The sequence below is a fragment of the Saimiri boliviensis genome, chromosome 13, assembly GCF_048565385.1.
Source record: "Saimiri boliviensis isolate mSaiBol1 chromosome 13, mSaiBol1.pri, whole genome shotgun sequence".
NCBI lineage: Eukaryota > Metazoa > Chordata > Mammalia > Primates > Cebidae > Saimiri > Saimiri boliviensis.
In genome coordinates, this window is record NC_133461.1 from 100,697,954 (window position 1) to 100,717,485 (window position 19,532).

Here is a 19,532-nt window from a genome sequence, read left to right on the forward strand (position 1 = left end):
GACATGTTTCATCATTAAGGTTAATGGAAGTTTTACTATTTTGAGTTTCCTCCTTCCTTAAAATTCTCTATCCTAGTTATCAGGCAAAAAATGCTTTGGGGGCATACTATTTATCCAGTGTAATAAAGCTAACTGGTAATATTCATCACCTAAAGAGTGATGAATTTAACACAAACAAATAAATTCTTGGGGAGGCAGTCTTTTGTTCAGAATTCATAAGGTTTGTGTTAGGATGGTGTATTTTAAAAAGAATGATAAAAATAATCATGTTTAAAGAAAGAAATTTAATGGTACTTTCAAAAAGACTAATGCATAACAAATTAAGTTATACTGTATTTCCTTTGCTACCCAGAACCACAGGGCTGGTTGTCAACACATACTGAAGAAATGTAAGCAAAATACAGAAAGTGATGATTTTCAAAAGCAAGAGAAGAAACTCCTTTTCAACACTTTATATTGTTTATTAATGCAGTATACATTAGATCTAAAATCTGCAGTTTCTAAGCACACCATGTTTAGATCTTTCAGATCCTTCTGCAGTTTTAGGTTATTTCTATGGAGGTACCTTTAAGTGAATGAATAACACATTCTATAATTCCTGAAAATATAGTACAGAGTGAAATGATTTAAATATAATTTAGGCACATATTGATTATGAAAATAGATTATCTCTCAATACAATACTTCTCTGTCTTGGTAAAAATAATAAAGCAAAGAAAATAATTCATTTCTGAAGTTGCTTTCCTTCACTTGTAAAGGTCTGATCTCCTCCCACTATGCATATGTACCCTTTACTGTTAAGGAAAGCTTTGCATATGTAGATATAGAAGAATAAGCTACGTAAATACTAAAGATATGTCATTCTCCCAAAGGAGACAAAAGTGGTTTTCAATGATTCCTTGCCTCATGTTGATGAGTCTGTAGAATTCAGAACCCATTTGGACACAGCTAATATCCCTGCTCTTGGGGTAGACGTAAGGACACCAGGTCATTGGTAGGGAGGTACAGGCCCTTCTTCTGCTGCTGCAGAGAGATAATGACTCAAGAAAATTGGGCTAACATTTGTTTAAAAAACAAATAAAAATAAAATAAGTTAAAGAATCACAGGTGCTGACTGATGGTTACATCTTGGACCAGCCAAATGCCTTTATTTTTACTTTAGATGTGTTTTCTGGTGGCTATAATCAAATGTCTGTTTAAAATTCCTCATTCCTCACTATAGGGTTCTAGCTGCAATTATATTAGATTGCCTTTTAACAGGCAACTCTACCATATTCATTCATATTGTATAAGCTTTGATTGCAGTAGATCTGGATTTAGTGTCTATTTCTAAGCTGGCCCTATGTAAATTATTTGGTATTTGAATTAAATCAATGTTAATGATGCACCTTGGTTTTTTGGTTTTGAAGTATCTTCCTATGTTTGTGCTGATTGTATGAGAAAACTAGGTTTACAGTGTAAACAGAATTGCTTGGTCTGGTGTTGAGTGGAATTTGCCTAGAATGAAATTCTCAGAAATGCTCATTTTTAAGTGTTGAAGTGATAGGTAAGTTCTTCCTCCATCTTGGAGTTCCACTGTACCTTTGGAATGAGTGATGTACAACGATGTCTTTCTTTCCACTCTGTCTCAATCAGTAAGAACTGAATATTACTTTCATTTAGCTACTGTTTTGTTCTTAAAAGTAAACATTATAAAAATGAACCTGAAAAGAGTCTTAGGGAGTCTGATCTCACCATATTCATATGGTGTGACAGGTATTTAAAGAGGGAAGGCGTCACTAAAGCTATTTATAAACCTGAACAACTTTTTCAAAGTTTTCGTAAAGTTTTAACAATTTAAATATCCGCACTGCATCTAGGTACTCAATAAATATAATTGCATATGTTGTGCTTTCCATAAAATTAAAGTCCTCAAATGCATCTCAAACCAAGATGGTATTTCCACATCATGCCTATTTAAAAGCAAATATAATAGATACTATTCCTGGTCATAAAACCAGGTAAAACCCCCTACCGCATTCAAAAGGCAGCAATATCTAGTTTCCCTACATCTATTAAATGAGTGCTTTTCTGTTAAAAATCAGAATATGGAAAAAAGTCAATTTTTTTCCCTTATGCACCGCTGAGAACAAGCGTAATCCTCTAAATGTTTTTTTTTTAATTTCCTTACAGTGTTATTTCTTCTAGACAACTGAGTGGGTGGAGAAAGAAAAGTGGTAAGGAAAACATTTTCATCTTGTACATCTTCCTCCAGCCCCTAAAATTCTCATCTGACACTTTGTGACATGTGTAATGGTGTCAGCATCTCTTCAAATATAGCTCCCTTCACGTTGGACCCTCTCAGGTTGGCTTCTTGAAGATCACAGCCAGACAGATCACAATTCTGCAAGATGAAAACAATACTCATGTAATTCATGTGGAGATTTCAGGTCTTACCTGTTTCCTCTCAAAATGATTTCTGGGGCATATTAGGAAAATGTTCCTATACAGTAAAACTCAGTTAACTTCTGCAAAACTGATGATACGCCACCCTAAAGTAAGATGTTCTTCTATCTGTATGTTACTTCTAGTTAATGTTCAGGCTGATCACCATAAATATGTATAAACAAAGGTTAACGAGGAAGCATGTTACTTGTGCTTCCATATTTTCTAATGAGACATTGAAAACAGGGGTCCCCAACCCCTGGGCCACACACCCATACAGGTCTGTAGCCTACTAAGAATCAGGCCACATAGCAAGGAAGTCAGCAGTAGATGAAGCTTCATTTGTGCTTAAAGCCACTCCCCGTATGGCTCAAATTACAACCTGAGCTCCACCTCCTGTTGGATGACCACGGTATTAATTAGATTTGCATAGGAGAGTGAACCCTATTGTGAACTGTGCATGCCAGGGATCTAGGCTGCACGCTCCTTATGAGAATCTAATGCCTGATGATCTGTCACTATCTTCCATCACCCCCAGATGGGACTGTCTAGTTGCAAGAAAACAAGCTCAGGGCTCCCACTAATTCTACATTATGGTGAGTTATATCATTATTTCATTATGTATTACAATGTAATACTAGTAGAAATAAAGTGCACAATAAATGTAATGCACTTGAATCATTCCAAAACTACCCCCCAACCCTGGTCTGTGGAAAAACACTTCCACGAAACTCGTACCTGGTGCCAAAAAGGTTGAGGACCATTGATTTAAAATACAGAATGGATTCTAACATAGTAATATATATATATACACACACACATAATTTCTTTTTTTAGAGGAGATTCATTCTTATTGCCCAGGCTGGTGTGCAGTGGCACAATCTTAGCTCACTACAGCCTCTACCTCCCAATTCAAGCTATTTTCCTGCGTGAGCCTCCCAAGTAAGCTGGGACTACAGGTGCTTGCCACTACGCCTGGCTAATATTTTGCATTTTTAGTAGAGACAAAATTTCACCATGCTGGCCAGGCTGGTCTCAAACTCCTGACCTCAAGTGATCTGCCCACCTCGGCCTCCCAAAGTGCTAAGATTACAGGTGTGAGCCACTGTACACGGCCCCAAGGTAATAAAGATTATCAAAACAATTTTACTGTGATCCAAGAACAACAACAACAACAACAACAACAACAACAACAAAAGGCATGAGATGGGAGAAGACTGTTTTTTTTAATCTGAAAAGATTTTACTTAATCAAATTGTAGAACAGATTTTTCCATTCCCTAGACCTACTATTTTCTTTTTTTTTTTTTTTGAGACGGAGTTTCGCTCTTGTTACCCAGGCTGGAGTGCAATGGCGCGATCTCGGCTCACCGCAACCTCCGCCTCCTGGGTTCAGGCAATTCTCCTGCCTCAGCCTCCTGAGTAGCTGGGATTACAGGCACGAGCCACCGTGCCCAGCTAATTTTTTGTATTTTTAGTAGAGACGGGGTTTCATCATGTTGACCAGGATGGTCTCGATCTCTCGACCTCGTGATCCACCCGCCTCGGCCTCCCAAAGTGCTGGGATTACAGGCTTGAGCCACCGCGCCCGGCAAGACCTACTATTTTCATAGCAAGGAACTGCCCTTGTTTTTAATGCCTCGTATAATACAATGAGTTTTGATAGATGTACAGAGTAGTGTAACTACCAGAATTTGAAGCTGTTTCTTAATTTCTTTTTTTTAATTTTTTTGAGATGGAATTTTGCTCTTGTTGCCGGGCTGGAGTGCATCTCGGTTCACTGAAACCTCCTCCTCCCAGGTTCAAGAGATTCTCCTGCCTCAACCTCCAGAGTAGCTGGGATTACAGGCATGTGCCACCATGCCCCAATAAGTGTCTGTATTTTTAGTAGAGACGGGGATTTCACCATGTTGGTCAGGCTGGTCTCGAACTACCAACCTCAGGTGATCTGCCCGCCTCCTAAAGTGCTGGGATTCTAGGCCTGAGCCACTGTACCCAGCTCTTAATTTCTCTTGAGATCACAGAGTGATAGATAAGATGGAGATTCTAGTTAAGTCCCTGGATATGACAGGGGAAGCATGGTTAGAGAGAAGGGTGACTAAACATAACCTGTTAGGAGAACAGACCTCAGGAGCTCTCCCCTCAATAGTCAATCTTATCAGTCTTTGCAATCAGTTAGGCAGAAGTAGGTTTTTGGTGCTAAGCCACACTGACTACACAGTATACTAAAACCTACGAAAAAAATATAATCTTAGATGGAAGTAATGTAACAAATAATAAATAATTGTGCTTGTGATAGGATCACAATCTTGGGTCATTTCTTTTTGCCTTCAAGGTGAAAGAGGCCTGCTCCTCTGCTACTGAGAGCTATCAAGAGATCTAGGCAAAAGCATTAAGAAAAAAAATTAATAGCAAGCTAAAATTTGAAACACTGTTCTCTGCAATCCAATTTATGCCGGATTTCATAGCTACTAGCCACATGTGGCTACTTAAAGGAATTACAATTAAATAAAATTTAAAAATAAACTTCTCATCTGCACTAGCCACATCTCAAGTGCTCAACAGCTATCTATGGCTAGTAGCTGCTATACTGAACAGCAGATATAGAAAGTGTCCCTCCTGCACCAAGTGCTACTGGATGGTGCTGGTGTAGACCTGTCAAAAGCTATCGAGTTTGGTAGCTAAACTGGCAAATTAAGAAGACATACAAATACAATTCTTATAAAAAAAAAGATGAGTAGGCAAAATTACAATCTCAAGGTGAAAACCAAAAAACATATGGCTCTAATGTTAAATAGACTTTTCCTGAACCTGATTTCAAACCTGGATATCATTTAAATTTCTTAAGTAGTTTAAGAAGTAATCTAGCCCATTTAATTCTGTTCAGAATTATTTTTTTATGGAAAATGCAATATATTAGATTAATAATGCATCTATCAAACTTATTTACTTAAGAAAAACTCAAGGAAAAGGAGAGAAATGAAATCAACCTAGACTGAATGTCAGATGAGTCTTCCAATCCACAAGTGGCATCTATGACTTAGGTAAGTGAATCCTGCTCTGGAATTCTTATTTGTGTAAACACACAAATCAAAAGAAAACATCCTTCCCGCTGTGTTGGCATGTTACCTGGCAGTTTTACCAGCCAACTACTTTGTTTTGAATTCAACAAATTTTGCATGAAATACTTATTAAGTCTAGAGTAATAAAAACTCTTAAAATGTTGGTGAACTCACCTCTAAATCAGTTCCTGCCAGAGTTGCTCCTCTCAGGTTACAGTTCTTCAATTTTGCATTTTTTAAGGTAGCCACTCTCAGGTTAATCCCTGTCATCTGACTTCCTTCCATATCCACACCTTTCAGATTAGCACCTACAGTGAACACATTCTGGGAGTAGCTTAACTTAAAAATACAGTTATCCACCGTCAATAAAACTGCAAGATGACTTAATGGGGGTGAATAATGACAGCTTCCTTTAACTTTTGGAAATGAATCTAAAATCTTGTCTCTCAATAAACTTACATATATAAAGAGTTCACTGATGAAAGAATGCTTTCATCAATACTTTTGAAGGAAGAAATGTAGTTCTGTTTTATGGTAGTTAGCACTTTCATAATGTGCCTCTACAGCTCTATGATAAGGGAGTTAAGTAGTCTCCTAAAATATACAAGTAAACAAAGTGGTCAGTCACAGATATAACAAAACAATAACAAACTAAGAATATATTAAATCTAAAAATGATTTTTTACAACTCCCTGGCTTTCTGCATATGAAATTTTTCCTTTTGATCAGTATAAGAATATTTTATTCCATTTGAAAGTTTAAGATGTTGATATTTAATTTTCGAGCCTGTATTTCTTCTGAGTCCTCAGTTTAGATTAGCATTTGATTGAGACCAAATGGAGGTATGTACCTCTTTGGAAGTTCTCCAGATATGATGACAGAAGAAACATATCCCCTACAGCTATCCTGTTTCACCCATAACAATTACTTTCCAGGGCTTTTTCCTTTATGGTCTGCTTTCTCCACAAATAGCTATTTACAGATAGGATCTCACCTTCTAAATTGGCTTTAAGACCAGAAGGATCCTCAAAATTACACAGTTTCAGGGATGCTCCTTCTGCATTAGAACAGAGCATTTTCACTCCCTGGAGATTTGCACACTGCAAAGAAAAGAGAAAAGCCCTGGTTATGAGGTTCATAATTTTGTTCAAATTAGCTGAAACAGTAAAAGAAAAAAATAGAAAAAGGGAAAGGGCTCTACTCAACACACTCATAATCAATTATTTTCTGTTTATAATAAAGGCTTTTCTAATTAAACCCAGTAAGAACTAGGAACATTAAAAAAATTTTTTTTAAACGACTGTTTTTTAAAAAACAAATGCAAATTAACAGCAGCATGTTCATTTTACATGAAACATAATGGTTTAGATAAAAAAGTTGGGAGAGTCAGAACTATGAAGGACATCTCTATCTCTATTTTTATAAACACTCATATGCATGACAATGAAACAGTCAATTGTATGAGTAAGGAAGGCATAGACTTGTTAGGGATATGGATTTTCTCTTATTACTGTAGGAATCATGATGTTCTATGTGAAATTCTTGATATCCAAAGATGCTCCTACTGCCTTCAACTCAGAGGTCAGAATACGAATGCCAGCATTTAAAGGCACTATTTAGCTACAAAACACTAGCAGGATGCTTGTTGGGTCTTTCTGCACCAGCCATTGCAACATTATCAACCCTGAGCAGCCAAATCACAATGCGTAATGCAGAACAGAGAGTAAAATGGCAGAAAATACATGTCTTAAGATTTTATTGTTTTGTTTTGTTTTGTTTTTTTGAGACAAAGTCTCACTCCGTCACCCAGGATGGAGTGCAGTGGTGCTCTCTCGGCTCACTGCAACTCCACCTCTCAAGTTCAAGCGATTCTCGTGCCTCAGTGTTCCAAGTATCTGGGATTACAGGCGTGCACCACCATGCTTGGCTAATGATTGTATTTTTAGCAGAGATGTGGTTTCACCATGTTGGCCAGGCTGGTCTTGAACTCCTGACTTCAAGTGATCTGTTTGCCTTAGCCTTCCAAAGTGCTGGGATTATAGGCATGAGCCACCACACCCAGCCAAGAGTTTTAAATTATGTTCATTTATCTCAAAGAGTTTTTGACAAAAATCTTTTTTTTTTTTTTGTCCTTAACATAAATAAAGCTGCCTCTATTTAAAGACTAGGCCCTTCATACTTTTTTTTTTTGATGATGTTAATCTTTTTCCTATTTTGCTACCAACCTGACTCTTCAAGATAAGACAGAATAAGGACAGTGAAAATAACTAAAATGTGTATTTGGTAGATTTTGTTACTAGCTCTGATACAAAGCTTCATGGAAAAATAAGCTGCAGCTGAGTAAACCCAAATTATAATTCAATAAATGACTGCCAAAAGCAAGATGCTATTGATTCAAAAGACATATAGACATGGGCCTTGGTGGTAAGGAACTTACAGTTGTTAAAAGTTAATAGATTTCATTGTTGGTCTGCATATATCCTCTAACTTCAAATAAACACAGATACTATGTATATATATGTATGTATTTATATTTGAGGGAGGGAAAAGGCCACTGAGATGTTAACTTCCAGACTGATGCACACCATGTTTATTTCAAAATATCTCTGCCAAATTCTTCTTGAGCAGTAACATTTTCCCATTCCAGAAATGAGGTTGAATAGATTTCAAGGTTCCTTTCAAATTTAAAGGTACCTTTAAAAGGTACCTTTATAATTTGCTGAAAATATGAGTCCTGATAAATAAAGTACAGTATATCAAGGAGTTCAGGAACTAATTCCAAGACTTAAATTCTTATTAGTTGCTAAACCTTTCAGTTATGTTTAAGAAAGGATATCAAACTTGCAAAACCAAATCCATTTTACTTTCAGACCCTTCAGTCTTATATCAACATAATAAATTATCTGTTTTCAAATAAAAGCTCCAGTAAAAGATAGTTATAATTCCTGTCTCAAAGGCTCTTTGAGACCATTCAATAGACTAAAAATTTAATTTTCTCTTGTAGCCTAAAATGATACTTACGTCAAGCACTGATCCAGAGAGATCAGCTCGTTCAAGATTTGCACAGCAAAGATTTGCATGTGCAAGATTACAGCGACTTAAATTGGCCATTTTGAAGTTTATGTATCGAAGGTCCAAACGAGAAAGATCAGCACCACTGAAGTTCAAACCCTGAAATAAAAAAGCACAAATTGTCACTATAATTAAACCGTCTGCATTAAATTTAATTACTATAGCTAACCACCAAATTGTTTTTAGAAGCAAATGACAGTTCAGTCATTTGGAGTTTATTATAAAACATGATCAAAATGGAATTTAGATACATAAAAGAAGTGTTGTTAAATAGGTTCCTCATAAAAGAAACTCTAAGTATATTAGAGTATAGCCTGGCTGTAATTCATTTATCTGTAGAAGTTTCTAAACAGGGATCCCTGTTAGTCCTCTATCTGCTAGTAAGTGTTTAGTTAAACCTAATTATATTAAAATTATTTTATTACTTCAATAAATCAAGACAATTTATTAGGCAGAAATGAGTACCGTGGTCTTTAAAAATCTGAAATGCTACAGTACACATAAATAAAAGTACTTGCCACTGATCAGCCTGTACATTGCAAATGTACAAATATTGACTTTTAAAAAACTGCTGCAATTTCCATGCATGATTCACAAACTGCTACATGTGATATAATTAGACAATTAAAAAAGGCTATTATTCCATCTCTTTTTGGCTAACCATTTCAGAACTAAATCAATGCTGTGACTCATAATTAAATTATATCTTGCATGTAAAAGGAAAATAAAGCAAAAAAAAAAAAAAAAAACCCAAAACATTAGAAGAATGTAAAATTTTATTCACAGATTTGCTGACAGAAATAATTCATACAAAAGTCTGCTTTAATTACCTGGCATCGCAGTTCTGACTTGGTTGGAGTTGCTAGCAAAAATCGGACAAATTCCTTTCGGGATATTGGTGAATGATCCTCTGGTGGTTGAGAATTCTTGAAAAGATACTAAGAAATTAGTAGAGTCTTTTGGGAGACAGCTACAATAAATTTAATAAGTGGCTAACGTAAAACCAGGCTTACCTTTATTGCCACTTCTAGGTGTTCAATCAATGAGTCAATACCAAAAAATCTTGCTTCTTCTAACACACCTATCAGAACAAAAATGATTCTGAAACAGTAACTTAGTGAATGTATTACATTCATTGTGAATGTAATAAAATATGATTAGTTCACATAATCTTAACATTTAAGTGACGTTTTAGATCTGAAGGTTTGCCACAAGTATCTTTTACATACTGAATCAGAAATGATGGCTTCACAAAAAATGTCAAAAGTATAATTCAGAAATATTTCTTATAGCAGAATAAAATTTAAAAATAATTGTAAATAAAAAGGGTTTCATCTATCATTTACTTGGTAAAAAAAAATATGTATATCATTCAAATGACTTGGTATTTTTACTTATTCTAATCTGTTAATAAACATCAGAATGTGTGGGAATACATCTGGGCTCCATTATCTTTCAAATGAGAAAACCTCAATCATTCAGTTGGCTGTCTACCTGGTAAAAAACTACTTAGAACTCTGGAATTACAAAGAAAGTATCAAACATAATCCCTCCCTTCAAACACTTACAAGCTAGTAAGGGTAACTAGATAGAGAAAACCAGTAACTTCGGAAGAGTAATACAGTCTTTTCCATGAAAACCAAACTCTGTGGTCAATAATCCAATTGCAAAACAAAGGTCATCCAAGGTATAGCATCAGGTTGCCACTCTGGCATACGCAGTCCAGATTTCCGTTTCAGGAGGAATCCAGTCCAGTCAGAGTGGCATAATCTTTAGATTCTTCCTGAAGGGGCAGGCACACTAAGATAAATATCCCTGGTGGAAACCAACATATTATAAAAGAGATTCTTGTGGGCCACACTCTCAATTTGCTACTAGCTACTATCTAATATGTTTCTAATTCTAGGTTTAGAATTAAACCTTTAAAACTTCCAGAGAAGCCTTATAAATACCAAAGACAGGCCGGGCACAGTGGCTCACACCTGAAATCCCAGCATTTGGGAGGCTGAGGCGGGCAGATCACTTGAGATCAGGAGACCTCGAGACCAGTCCAGCCAATATAGTGAAACCCCTCTCCACTAAAAAAAAAAAAAAAATACAAATATTAGCTGGGCATGGTGGTGCATGCCTGTAATCCCAGCTACTAGGGAAGCTGAGGCAGGAGAATCGCTTGAACCCAGATGGCAAAGGTTGTAGTGAGCTGAGATCACACCCTTGCACTCCAGTCTAGGTGACAGAGTGAGATGCCGTCTCAAAAAAACAAAAAAAAAGAAAAGAAAAGACACACATGAAGAACAGCAGATAGAAGAAAGGAAGAAATATTTAGTATATTTTACTATTAGCACAAGTAAAATCCGGATTTGAATACTAGCTCTGCCACTCACTACTTTTTGGTGTCAGTGAAGTTACTGTACATTGTTTTAAACCATATAATTACTTGAGGCAACCTGTAGGCAATGTAAAGAGTTTGGATGGAAAACTGTACTAACTAAAAACAATTCTTTATAAAATGAATCCAGCGGAGAGCTCTGCTTTTTGAACACTTGAACAAATAAAAGAAATGGTTGAGAAACATGAAAAAGAAAAAACTAGCAAATCTTGGTAATAGCTTGGTTTGCAGATGTGTGACACAGCATGGATATATGTATTTCTAACATTATTTTCTAGACAAGTTCAATATAAAATGCTATCAATAATTTGAGGAAAAACGAAAATGGGAGAAATAGAAAGCAACCAGAATTTAGTTATAAAGTTATAGAACTAGCCAAAATGGTCAAATAGTGTCATTTCTTTTTTTGGCAATAGGTACCTTTTAAAGGGAATATAAAGTTTGATATAGCAACACTAAAAGTTAGTGGGTACTTTTTATTTCACTACAGAAACTGTAAACTAGCAGTCCTCAGGCTGATTCTGATGTGTTCAGCATGTCATGTTTTTAAAATAAAAATATTTCACATAAAATTTTAGATACCCAGGTTTTCTTTAAAAACCAAGGTTCTGGCACTCGGCATCTGTCCATGTTCCCACATGGCAGTGATCTGCTGAAGTTGGCAGGCGTGTAACCTCAAGATTGCCAACTGCCTACCACTCCTCAAGTACTAACATCAGATCAACTTCAGTCACTTGGAGGCCTGTTTGCTTCCAAATGTGCAAACAGTGTTTTATAGGGGCTTTTGTCTACATCCCCTCTATGAACCTTCACAAAAATCTTGTGATATAGAAAGGGGCAAGACACTCATTTTTCCAATAGGACTCAGAGAAATTTTCCCCCAGTTAGTTTCCCCAAGTAAGCAAGGTGTAGAGTCAAGACTCGAATGCAGATTTATGACTGCGAAGCATGATTTCCCCTCTTGACTACTCTAGTTCTCACATAATGTGAAGAATATCCATAACTTGGAGCCAAGTTACATTCACAATTCAATTCTTAAAAAAGGAGACAACAACATCCTTTCAAGTCACTTGTGATAGAATCTAAAGCAATTTGGAATATAGAGTTGAAGTGCATGGGTTAGATATTTATCCATATGTACAAAGACTACCTACCTGGAGGACCACCTGTGCTAAGTCTATTTCTACACCTACAGACACTGATATACATGTGAACACATTTAGTTTACAAAATAGAAAAAAAAGTATGGAAACATGCTGAGTGAAACAAAATTAAAATCTTACAAACTTACAAAAATGTGAGTAGTTAAGAGAATTATATTGGAAGTCTTCATAAACTCACCCAGTAAGTTAATGCCATCATTTACAATGAGCTGTCCATGACGCAGGTAGTTCAAAATGGGTTCAAAGTACTCAGGGCTTCGGTCAATTAAGAAAGCTCCTCTATGATCCTGCTTATTTCCCCAGACACCTGTGTTACCACATAATAAAGAAAGTCCCCCATAAACAAAAAATAAAGTCAGAAATGTATGAGGAAAAATTTGCTTAATATACCAGTAAGGTTTTACTCTTAAAACTGAGATTATTAGGTTAGAAGTTATAAAGTCAGTACAGATACAAAACAGGTAACAAAGAATGTGAAAACAATGTGTTACGCTCACCTTTGTCCTTAAACATGTGGGCCAGCATACTGTCAGGTTCTTTATTCACTAAAGTGCTCCTAAGAATTCAGGGAAAAAAATTGATTTCTCCATTTGTCTTTATAAACAAACATATTTAAGTCAAGAGTATACTCGATCCCAGCTGCTCTCTCAAAAAGATGCATGCTACAACCTGGTAGGAGTAACGCTGGGGAACAAAAACGTGCAGTAAGTTGCCATTTATCAGATCCCTTCTAATCGGGTACTTCCTTTGATTTAAATATTGTTTTATTTTCCTTTGATTTAATTACTTGTCTATCTTGTTAGCAAGCTACTACATAATAATATTCTTGATCTTCCAAACTTATATTTTTCTGCCCTTTAACAAAAGCAGTTGTAGTCGCTACAAATTTTAGTAGTGTTAATTTTTACTTGTATTGTGTGTTTATTACTCAACATCTGAAAAGCATGTTATAAAACACTGAAGTGATGCCTTTTATGCCTTCTCTGGAATGAACCATGTTTTTACTTTTTTCTTCAAAAAAAGTTATAAAAAATGGCTTCAGATCACATAGTATATTTAAGCAGCATCTGAATCTATTTTACAGAAATCAGCAAGTTGAAGAATAAATGGTACACAGTATTCCTTTTGCGTTTTCTTTCTCTCTAACACACACACACACACACCTACCGTGTAGTTGTAAAGTACCGCCCTCCAACATTTAATGTTAGCCAATCTGTGTGGAATCCTGACAATCCTTCAGGCGGCTTAGAATCTGTCTGAGGATCTAGAGATGATATGTAGAAAATAATAAAAATATTAAGATTGAGGATTCCGGGAAGATGGCAATGGCATAATTTTTTAAACTGAACACACACATAATAAAAGCATACCAGAGCTACTAGGACAGCAATACCCAAACCCATAGACTGCATCTAAAACAACACTAGGTGATAAAGTAGTCCCACCAATACCAACAGCTGTAAGAGCAGCATGCTTTCAGCGCCTGTGAAAGAAAAAGCAGAGAGAAGCGACAGAGTATATGATGAACCCACGAATGTCAAAGCCATCCACAGATACTGACTTCATTGCTTAGTAAGTCTAGCTGAGAACAACAGATTGAGATCACCCCAAAAATGGGTGATGCAAGTAGTTTGCAATAAGATCTGATAGGGCTAAAAATAAACTCTCAAAACCACATGGCTGAAACTCCCTTCTAAGGACAAAGCTCCATATCAATAAGATGCTGGGAAAATAATCCAAGTCGAATGCAACAAAGAAAACAGAGACCAAAAAAAAAAAAAAAAAAAGGAAGGAGTCCAGATGAAAGTTAAGAGGTCTAAAAGACCAGAATATATCAGAAAATCAGTTCTGTATTTTTTAACACTTCCCAAAAACAATGGAAAAGGGAACTCTAAAGCCATGAAATTGGAAAAACTGTCCTAAGTCGGCCCTCTTTTCAAGTTAAGAAAAACTAGTCACATAAAAATAAGCAATACAAAGAGATTGATCAAATGTCATACAAAGGTGTTAAAATAATAATGTCCTTATAGATAATGAAAGCATTCCAGAAATACCGACAAAGTAGATTAAAATTATAATCTAATATTCGGAAACATGCTAAAATAAGTTTATACAAGGTATAAAATAATATAAATCAGAATTTAAAAATTCATAAATAGCAAGAACTCAGGAGAGAATTAGAAATAAATGAAAAACCATTTTAAAAATAAAGATTAAAGCAAAAGAAATACAAGAGTGATTAAACATAATAGACAATGACTTAAGGGAAAGAAAAGGTATAAAAGAGAATAGCTTGAAAAATTAAAAGGAAATGGCCAGACATGGTGGCTCATGCCTGTAATCCTTTGGGAGGCTGAGGCAGGGGGATTACTCGAGCTCAGGCATGAGAGACCAGCCTGGGTAACATGGCAAAACCTCATCTCTACCAAAACTGTAAAAAAAATAGCCGGGCATGCTGGCACACATCTGTAGTCCCAGCTGCTTGTGGGGCGTGAGGCAGGAGAATCACTTGAGCCTAGGAGTTCAAAGCTATAGTGAGCCAAGATCACATCACTGCACTACAGCCTGGGTGATGAAGTGAGGCCCTGTCTCAAAAAAATAAAAAAAAATAAAATAAAAAATAAAAAGAAAGGAAAAAGTTTCAAATGTAAAAAACAAGTGTAAAAGATCCACCACACATTTAATACAGTGATGAAAGAAGGAAATCAAATCAAAGTGAACAAAAAATATATGTAAACTTCAAGAAAACTTTACTGAAATTTAAAAATATATACACTTGAAACTATATATTGAAAGGATCCATCACATACTAAGAAAATCAATGCAGAACAACTCAGAACACCAAGAAATATTCTGCTAAAATTACTGTACTTTAAAGAAAGAGAAATGTCCTTTGGGTGATCCATGGAAAATAATCATATAAAAAAGATCAGATTTTTTGAGACCAAAACTTCAAGGCAGAATAAAATGCAGTAACACATTGAAAATATTCAAAGGAAAATAATGTGAACCAAGGATTTTTCAATAGCTTTGCTGAGGTATAATTAACATAAACTACATATATTAAAGTTCATAATTTGATAAGCTTTGACATATACTGTTATATCAAAATTATATAAAGATGGTGGAGGGCAATGGTATCTTGCCATTGGAAGATGTCAGAGAATATTATTCTCATAGTTTCTTGGAGAGAAATCTACTAGAGAACAAGTTTCAGATAACCTCCAGCAACATAACAAAAGGATTGGAGGTAAGTGTACACTTGAAGTAAAATTAAATGAGGGCATTAAGGGAGACAGTATAATATACAATGGGTATATGTTCTGACAATGCAGAAACAATACACTTATTTTTTAAGTAAGAGGAGAAAGGATTTAGCACATGAAAAACATTTAACTTTTTAGTAATCATATTGTTACTGAAAGTATTAGGTTTGTTACTCTGACACTTTTAGGTGTGTTCTGTGAGGGGCAAAGTAAATGATTATATGACTTTATAAGTCTATTAGTACCTATGCCCCTGAAAGTCAGGATTATTGATAAGGAAGAACGGAGACACAGATGTAAGTTAGAAGAGGATAAGTAAAACCCTTATAATCCTAAATATAAACTTTAAGTATACATATTCTATCATATATGGCATATAAACTTTATAACCTATAATATATATTATATACAAATTGTATCTCTACCTGCATATTTTCAATTCTGTCCACCAAAGGCATAGCAACAATGATGGACCCAATAGCAAAGAGCCTCCCCAGCACCCAGATTTGTCTTAGAATGACACTTCCCACTAAAAGAAATCAAGGATTGTTGGAAAAATGTTGATCCAGGTCTGGGACAGGAAAAGGTTAAGATAAACACCTTTTATTCCAGGTAATAAGCAAGCTATAAAATCCAACAGGGTTGTGTTAAAAAGACCTGAAGAGATTTCCAGTGGCCAAAAGTTAATCTGAACATCAATAAATGCAGAGGATGAAAACATAACAAATATTTTAAAATCCATGAGTTAATAACAAACTAAAATCTTAATTGATCACTTTTTATTGTGTTTGTATGCAGTGGACCAATTAAGAGACCACTGCCTGCCAATCACTGTTAGGCCAATGGATAGAAGAAGATGAGGAGTTCCTGCTCACAGTTTTAAGGTAAAGACAGACAGACAAGAGTATGCACTTCTCAGCTGGCAACTTCCTGTGCAACTATCCTGAAAACTACTTCCACTCACCAAATGCAATTAGTATGATGCTTTAAAAATACTTAAATATTCAGTGTTGACTGTATGGAGTGAAATAAATCAAATACTTTATCTTACTTTAGGCCTTTTATTTTAAGATATAAAACTATAAGCTTTCTTCCAAATCAAAGGATAGTGTATTTGCACACCTGTGTGTATATGGTTGATATCAAGTCATTTTTTGACTGATTTGATCACTGTGAAATATTGTTAAACACTACGTATGCAAGCAGTATTTACTCACAAATATGTGATACAACACTTAGAGAAATTTTGACATTTACTAGCAGAGAAAAAATTTTGAAACAAAACAATTGTTTCTAAAATCAAAACTACCTTACCAAGTTAAAGTTAATGAATATATACACCTCGAGAGCACTTTAAAGCCATGTAAAAGACGAGGCATCCATACTAAAATATGATCATATAAGAAAAAATTTAATATATACACATACATCCAGTGCAGAATCAAAGAGTATGAAGATCTGAATACAGCCATCAGATCATTTTTAATGTTTAAGCTTAAGGGCCTCATTTAAAATAACTGCCATTCCATCCTTTTTTTATTATTATTTTGGCAGATAAAATTGGCTTTTAAAGAAGTCACTTACCAATAAATGGCTCTCCTTCACACACAAACAAAACATCATCATCCCTGGGGAAATCAAAATTTAAAAAGCCACCATCAAAATCTAAAAATCACATTAATTATCTGTTGTTTATAGAAACTGTTCCTTAGAATTATATAGAAGATAGGTTTTGCTATAAATCTAGACTGTAAAGAAGCTAAGTTTCCAATGCTTTATTTAACCCTCTGAACGTAATTGTCTTTGAATTTAAATTCAAAAGTAAGATCTTGCACATCAAAGTACTTTTGAAATGGGGGAAAAAAAATCCCACTACACAAATGATGTGAGTTCAGCTTTCTTATCAATTGAGAATGAATAATTATGCTCAAAAGATAGATTAAAGCCACAGCCAACTCTTTTTTCTTTAATTTTTTTTTTTTACCCCTAAATCATTAGCTGTTGTATGCTTCGGAGATGAAATAAACTGTCATATTAAATCTAGAAAAAATAAAACTGGAAGTAACTCTGCTATCAGTGTATACCCACCACACATCTACCACACACACAAATGTACATGGTTCCACATAACCCACAGTTCTGGACAATCAGTATACATCCTCTTCCCTAAGCAATTACACCAGATACTGTATTGTGAACCAAAAACAAATAAGATATTTTATAGCTCAGAAGGCTTCAGTTATGACCTTCCACTGTAGACGTTTTTATTTCCTATAGGACTCATAGGACATGCTGAATTTTCCTAACAGGCAGAGTTTGTGTTTCTTAAGGAGAAAATTAGATTGATGCAGATCATCATCCAACAATATGACTCAGCTTTCCTTATAAACTGAAAGAAGCTGGGAGATACGTATTGAAAAACTAATTATCCTAATTTATTTGGATTTAAAATGTAGTGTATAATATTTCCTGCAGTTAACTTTTTCAGTTTGGCATAAAAATCTGTTTTCTTTTCATTAACAAAACCCAACGAGCTGTATGACCTAGGTAAGTCTCTCAATTTCACAGGTAATTAAGTTTCCTCATCTGTAAAATGAGGGGTCTAGAACTGACTAGCTTCAAAAGCAGTATTATTATACTGAAAGGTCATTTTGATCTGGATTTATATGGAGATAAACAGTATATTACTGCTGTAAGTGAGAGCATCATTATCTTCACATCATCAATAAAAAAACCTCATGCTTTGCAAATTAAATGGTACAACTCAGACAAAGCAATTATAACATAACTGGTATAGTCAATACTTAATTTGTGTTCATTTTACCATCTTCTTTGTTAAGCATCTTTCTGCTCCAAAATTCTCTGACCTTGTGAAGATGAAGTAAGGTAAACTATACACTTTTTTTTAAGAGATAAATCTGCCTGGGAAATTTAAATAACAAACAAGCCTAAATTATGGTGGATCACTGGTGCTATCTCTACTTAGAATTCTATCATATTTATAAAGTTTTCACAAAATCTGGCCTCTGTAATGTTTATAAAATGCAAAGCATGCTTAAGAAATGATTAATAAGCAGGTGCCTATAAAAGTGAAGAGATGAATTAGATTTTTTAATGTTAAAAACTGCATGTCTTATTAGATCCTTCTCTAGTACCACAGAGAAGAAATTTCCTCATAGCCACATATGAACTATGCAGAAACACTATCAGTATACTGAAATGTACTAAGAGTTTTCTATCTGATCAATACACCTTAAGCCCAAATGATTTAAATTCCAAAGAGCAACTTCTAGGTCATCACTAGCCAAAATCCTGTATTAACAGTGATTAAATTACTACTTAAAGGAAACAGCATAGCACCAAGAAGTTGAGGTACACTGTTGACAGCTTATAAAAAGGTGAAGGTTACCTGATCAAAGCAATATCATCAATCAGTCCACCTTTCCCATTATACACACTGGTGGCTTTTATGCCGAGTTTACTGCTGGCCACAGAAAGCAAATCAGATAAAGTTCCATATACAGCAACCACCTGTAAACACACCAGATGAATATGAACAACTTATTTAATAAATTTTATCCCCCGCAAGTTACAAACCATCACATTAAAACAGGACTAGAAAATCAGGTTATCTTATGAAAGGAGACTTCAAGAGGTTCTTAACAGTGCCCCCTTTTCTTATATGACTCATTTATTCACTTAGTGCCTAATACTGCAGACTTCTAAACTAGATATAAGAAATCATCTCTGACCAAAAACAATCTACAATCCTAAGGTGAGTTAAATAGTGCTCCAGTTCTGAGGTAAGATAACCTATACTTCAATCTAGAGTCTGACACTTTCTAGCTGTCAACTTGAGTCAATCTATTTAAGCTTCTGTTGCTTCAACTAGAAATGAAGAAACCAGCAGCACCTACCTCAGAAGGTTATTACGAGTTCATACATAAGAGCTTAGCAAAGTGCCTGAGACCTAGTAAGTCCCTATTATGTTGCCCTTTTATTATTTATTTAATAAATAAATTCATCCTTATAACAAGAGTGCTCTGGTGCTGTTCATCCTTAGAATAAGAGTGCTGTGGTGCCGTTTATCATACCATTAACTACATCAACTATCACAGAAAAGGTAACTTCCCACCTCATTTATTTAATTCTTCACT

The 19,532-nt window shown here is 35.1% G+C and overlaps 1 protein-coding gene across 2 annotated transcripts in view; it reads right to left on the reverse strand.

Annotated features, from left to right (window-relative positions):
* Positions 1 to 473: 473 nt before the first annotated feature.
* Positions 474 to 19,532, reverse strand: part of KCTD9 (potassium channel tetramerization domain containing 9) — a 29,957-nt gene continuing 10,898 nt past the window's right edge. Inside the window, exons 2-12 of one of the 2 annotated variants that reach the window (XM_039461109.2) lie at positions 18,785 to 18,906; positions 16,960 to 17,003; positions 13,277 to 13,373; positions 12,607 to 12,665; positions 12,288 to 12,416; positions 9,571 to 9,638; positions 9,388 to 9,495; positions 8,507 to 8,656; positions 6,480 to 6,585; positions 5,660 to 5,793; positions 474 to 2,383 (exon numbers count right to left, since the gene is read on the reverse strand). In XM_039461109.2, coding sequence (XP_039317043.1) covers positions 2,267 to 2,383; positions 5,660 to 5,793; positions 6,480 to 6,585; positions 8,507 to 8,656; positions 9,388 to 9,495; positions 9,571 to 9,638; positions 12,288 to 12,416; positions 12,607 to 12,665; positions 13,277 to 13,373; positions 16,960 to 17,003; positions 18,785 to 18,906 — 1,134 coding nt within the window. In that variant the 3' untranslated portion in view covers positions 474 to 2,266. The remainder of the gene's footprint in view (positions 2,384 to 5,659; positions 5,794 to 6,479; positions 6,586 to 8,506; positions 8,657 to 9,387; positions 9,496 to 9,570; positions 9,639 to 12,287; positions 12,417 to 12,606; positions 12,666 to 13,276; positions 13,374 to 16,959; positions 17,004 to 18,784; positions 18,907 to 19,532) is intronic. The other variant, XM_039461110.2, reaches the window with a different exon arrangement.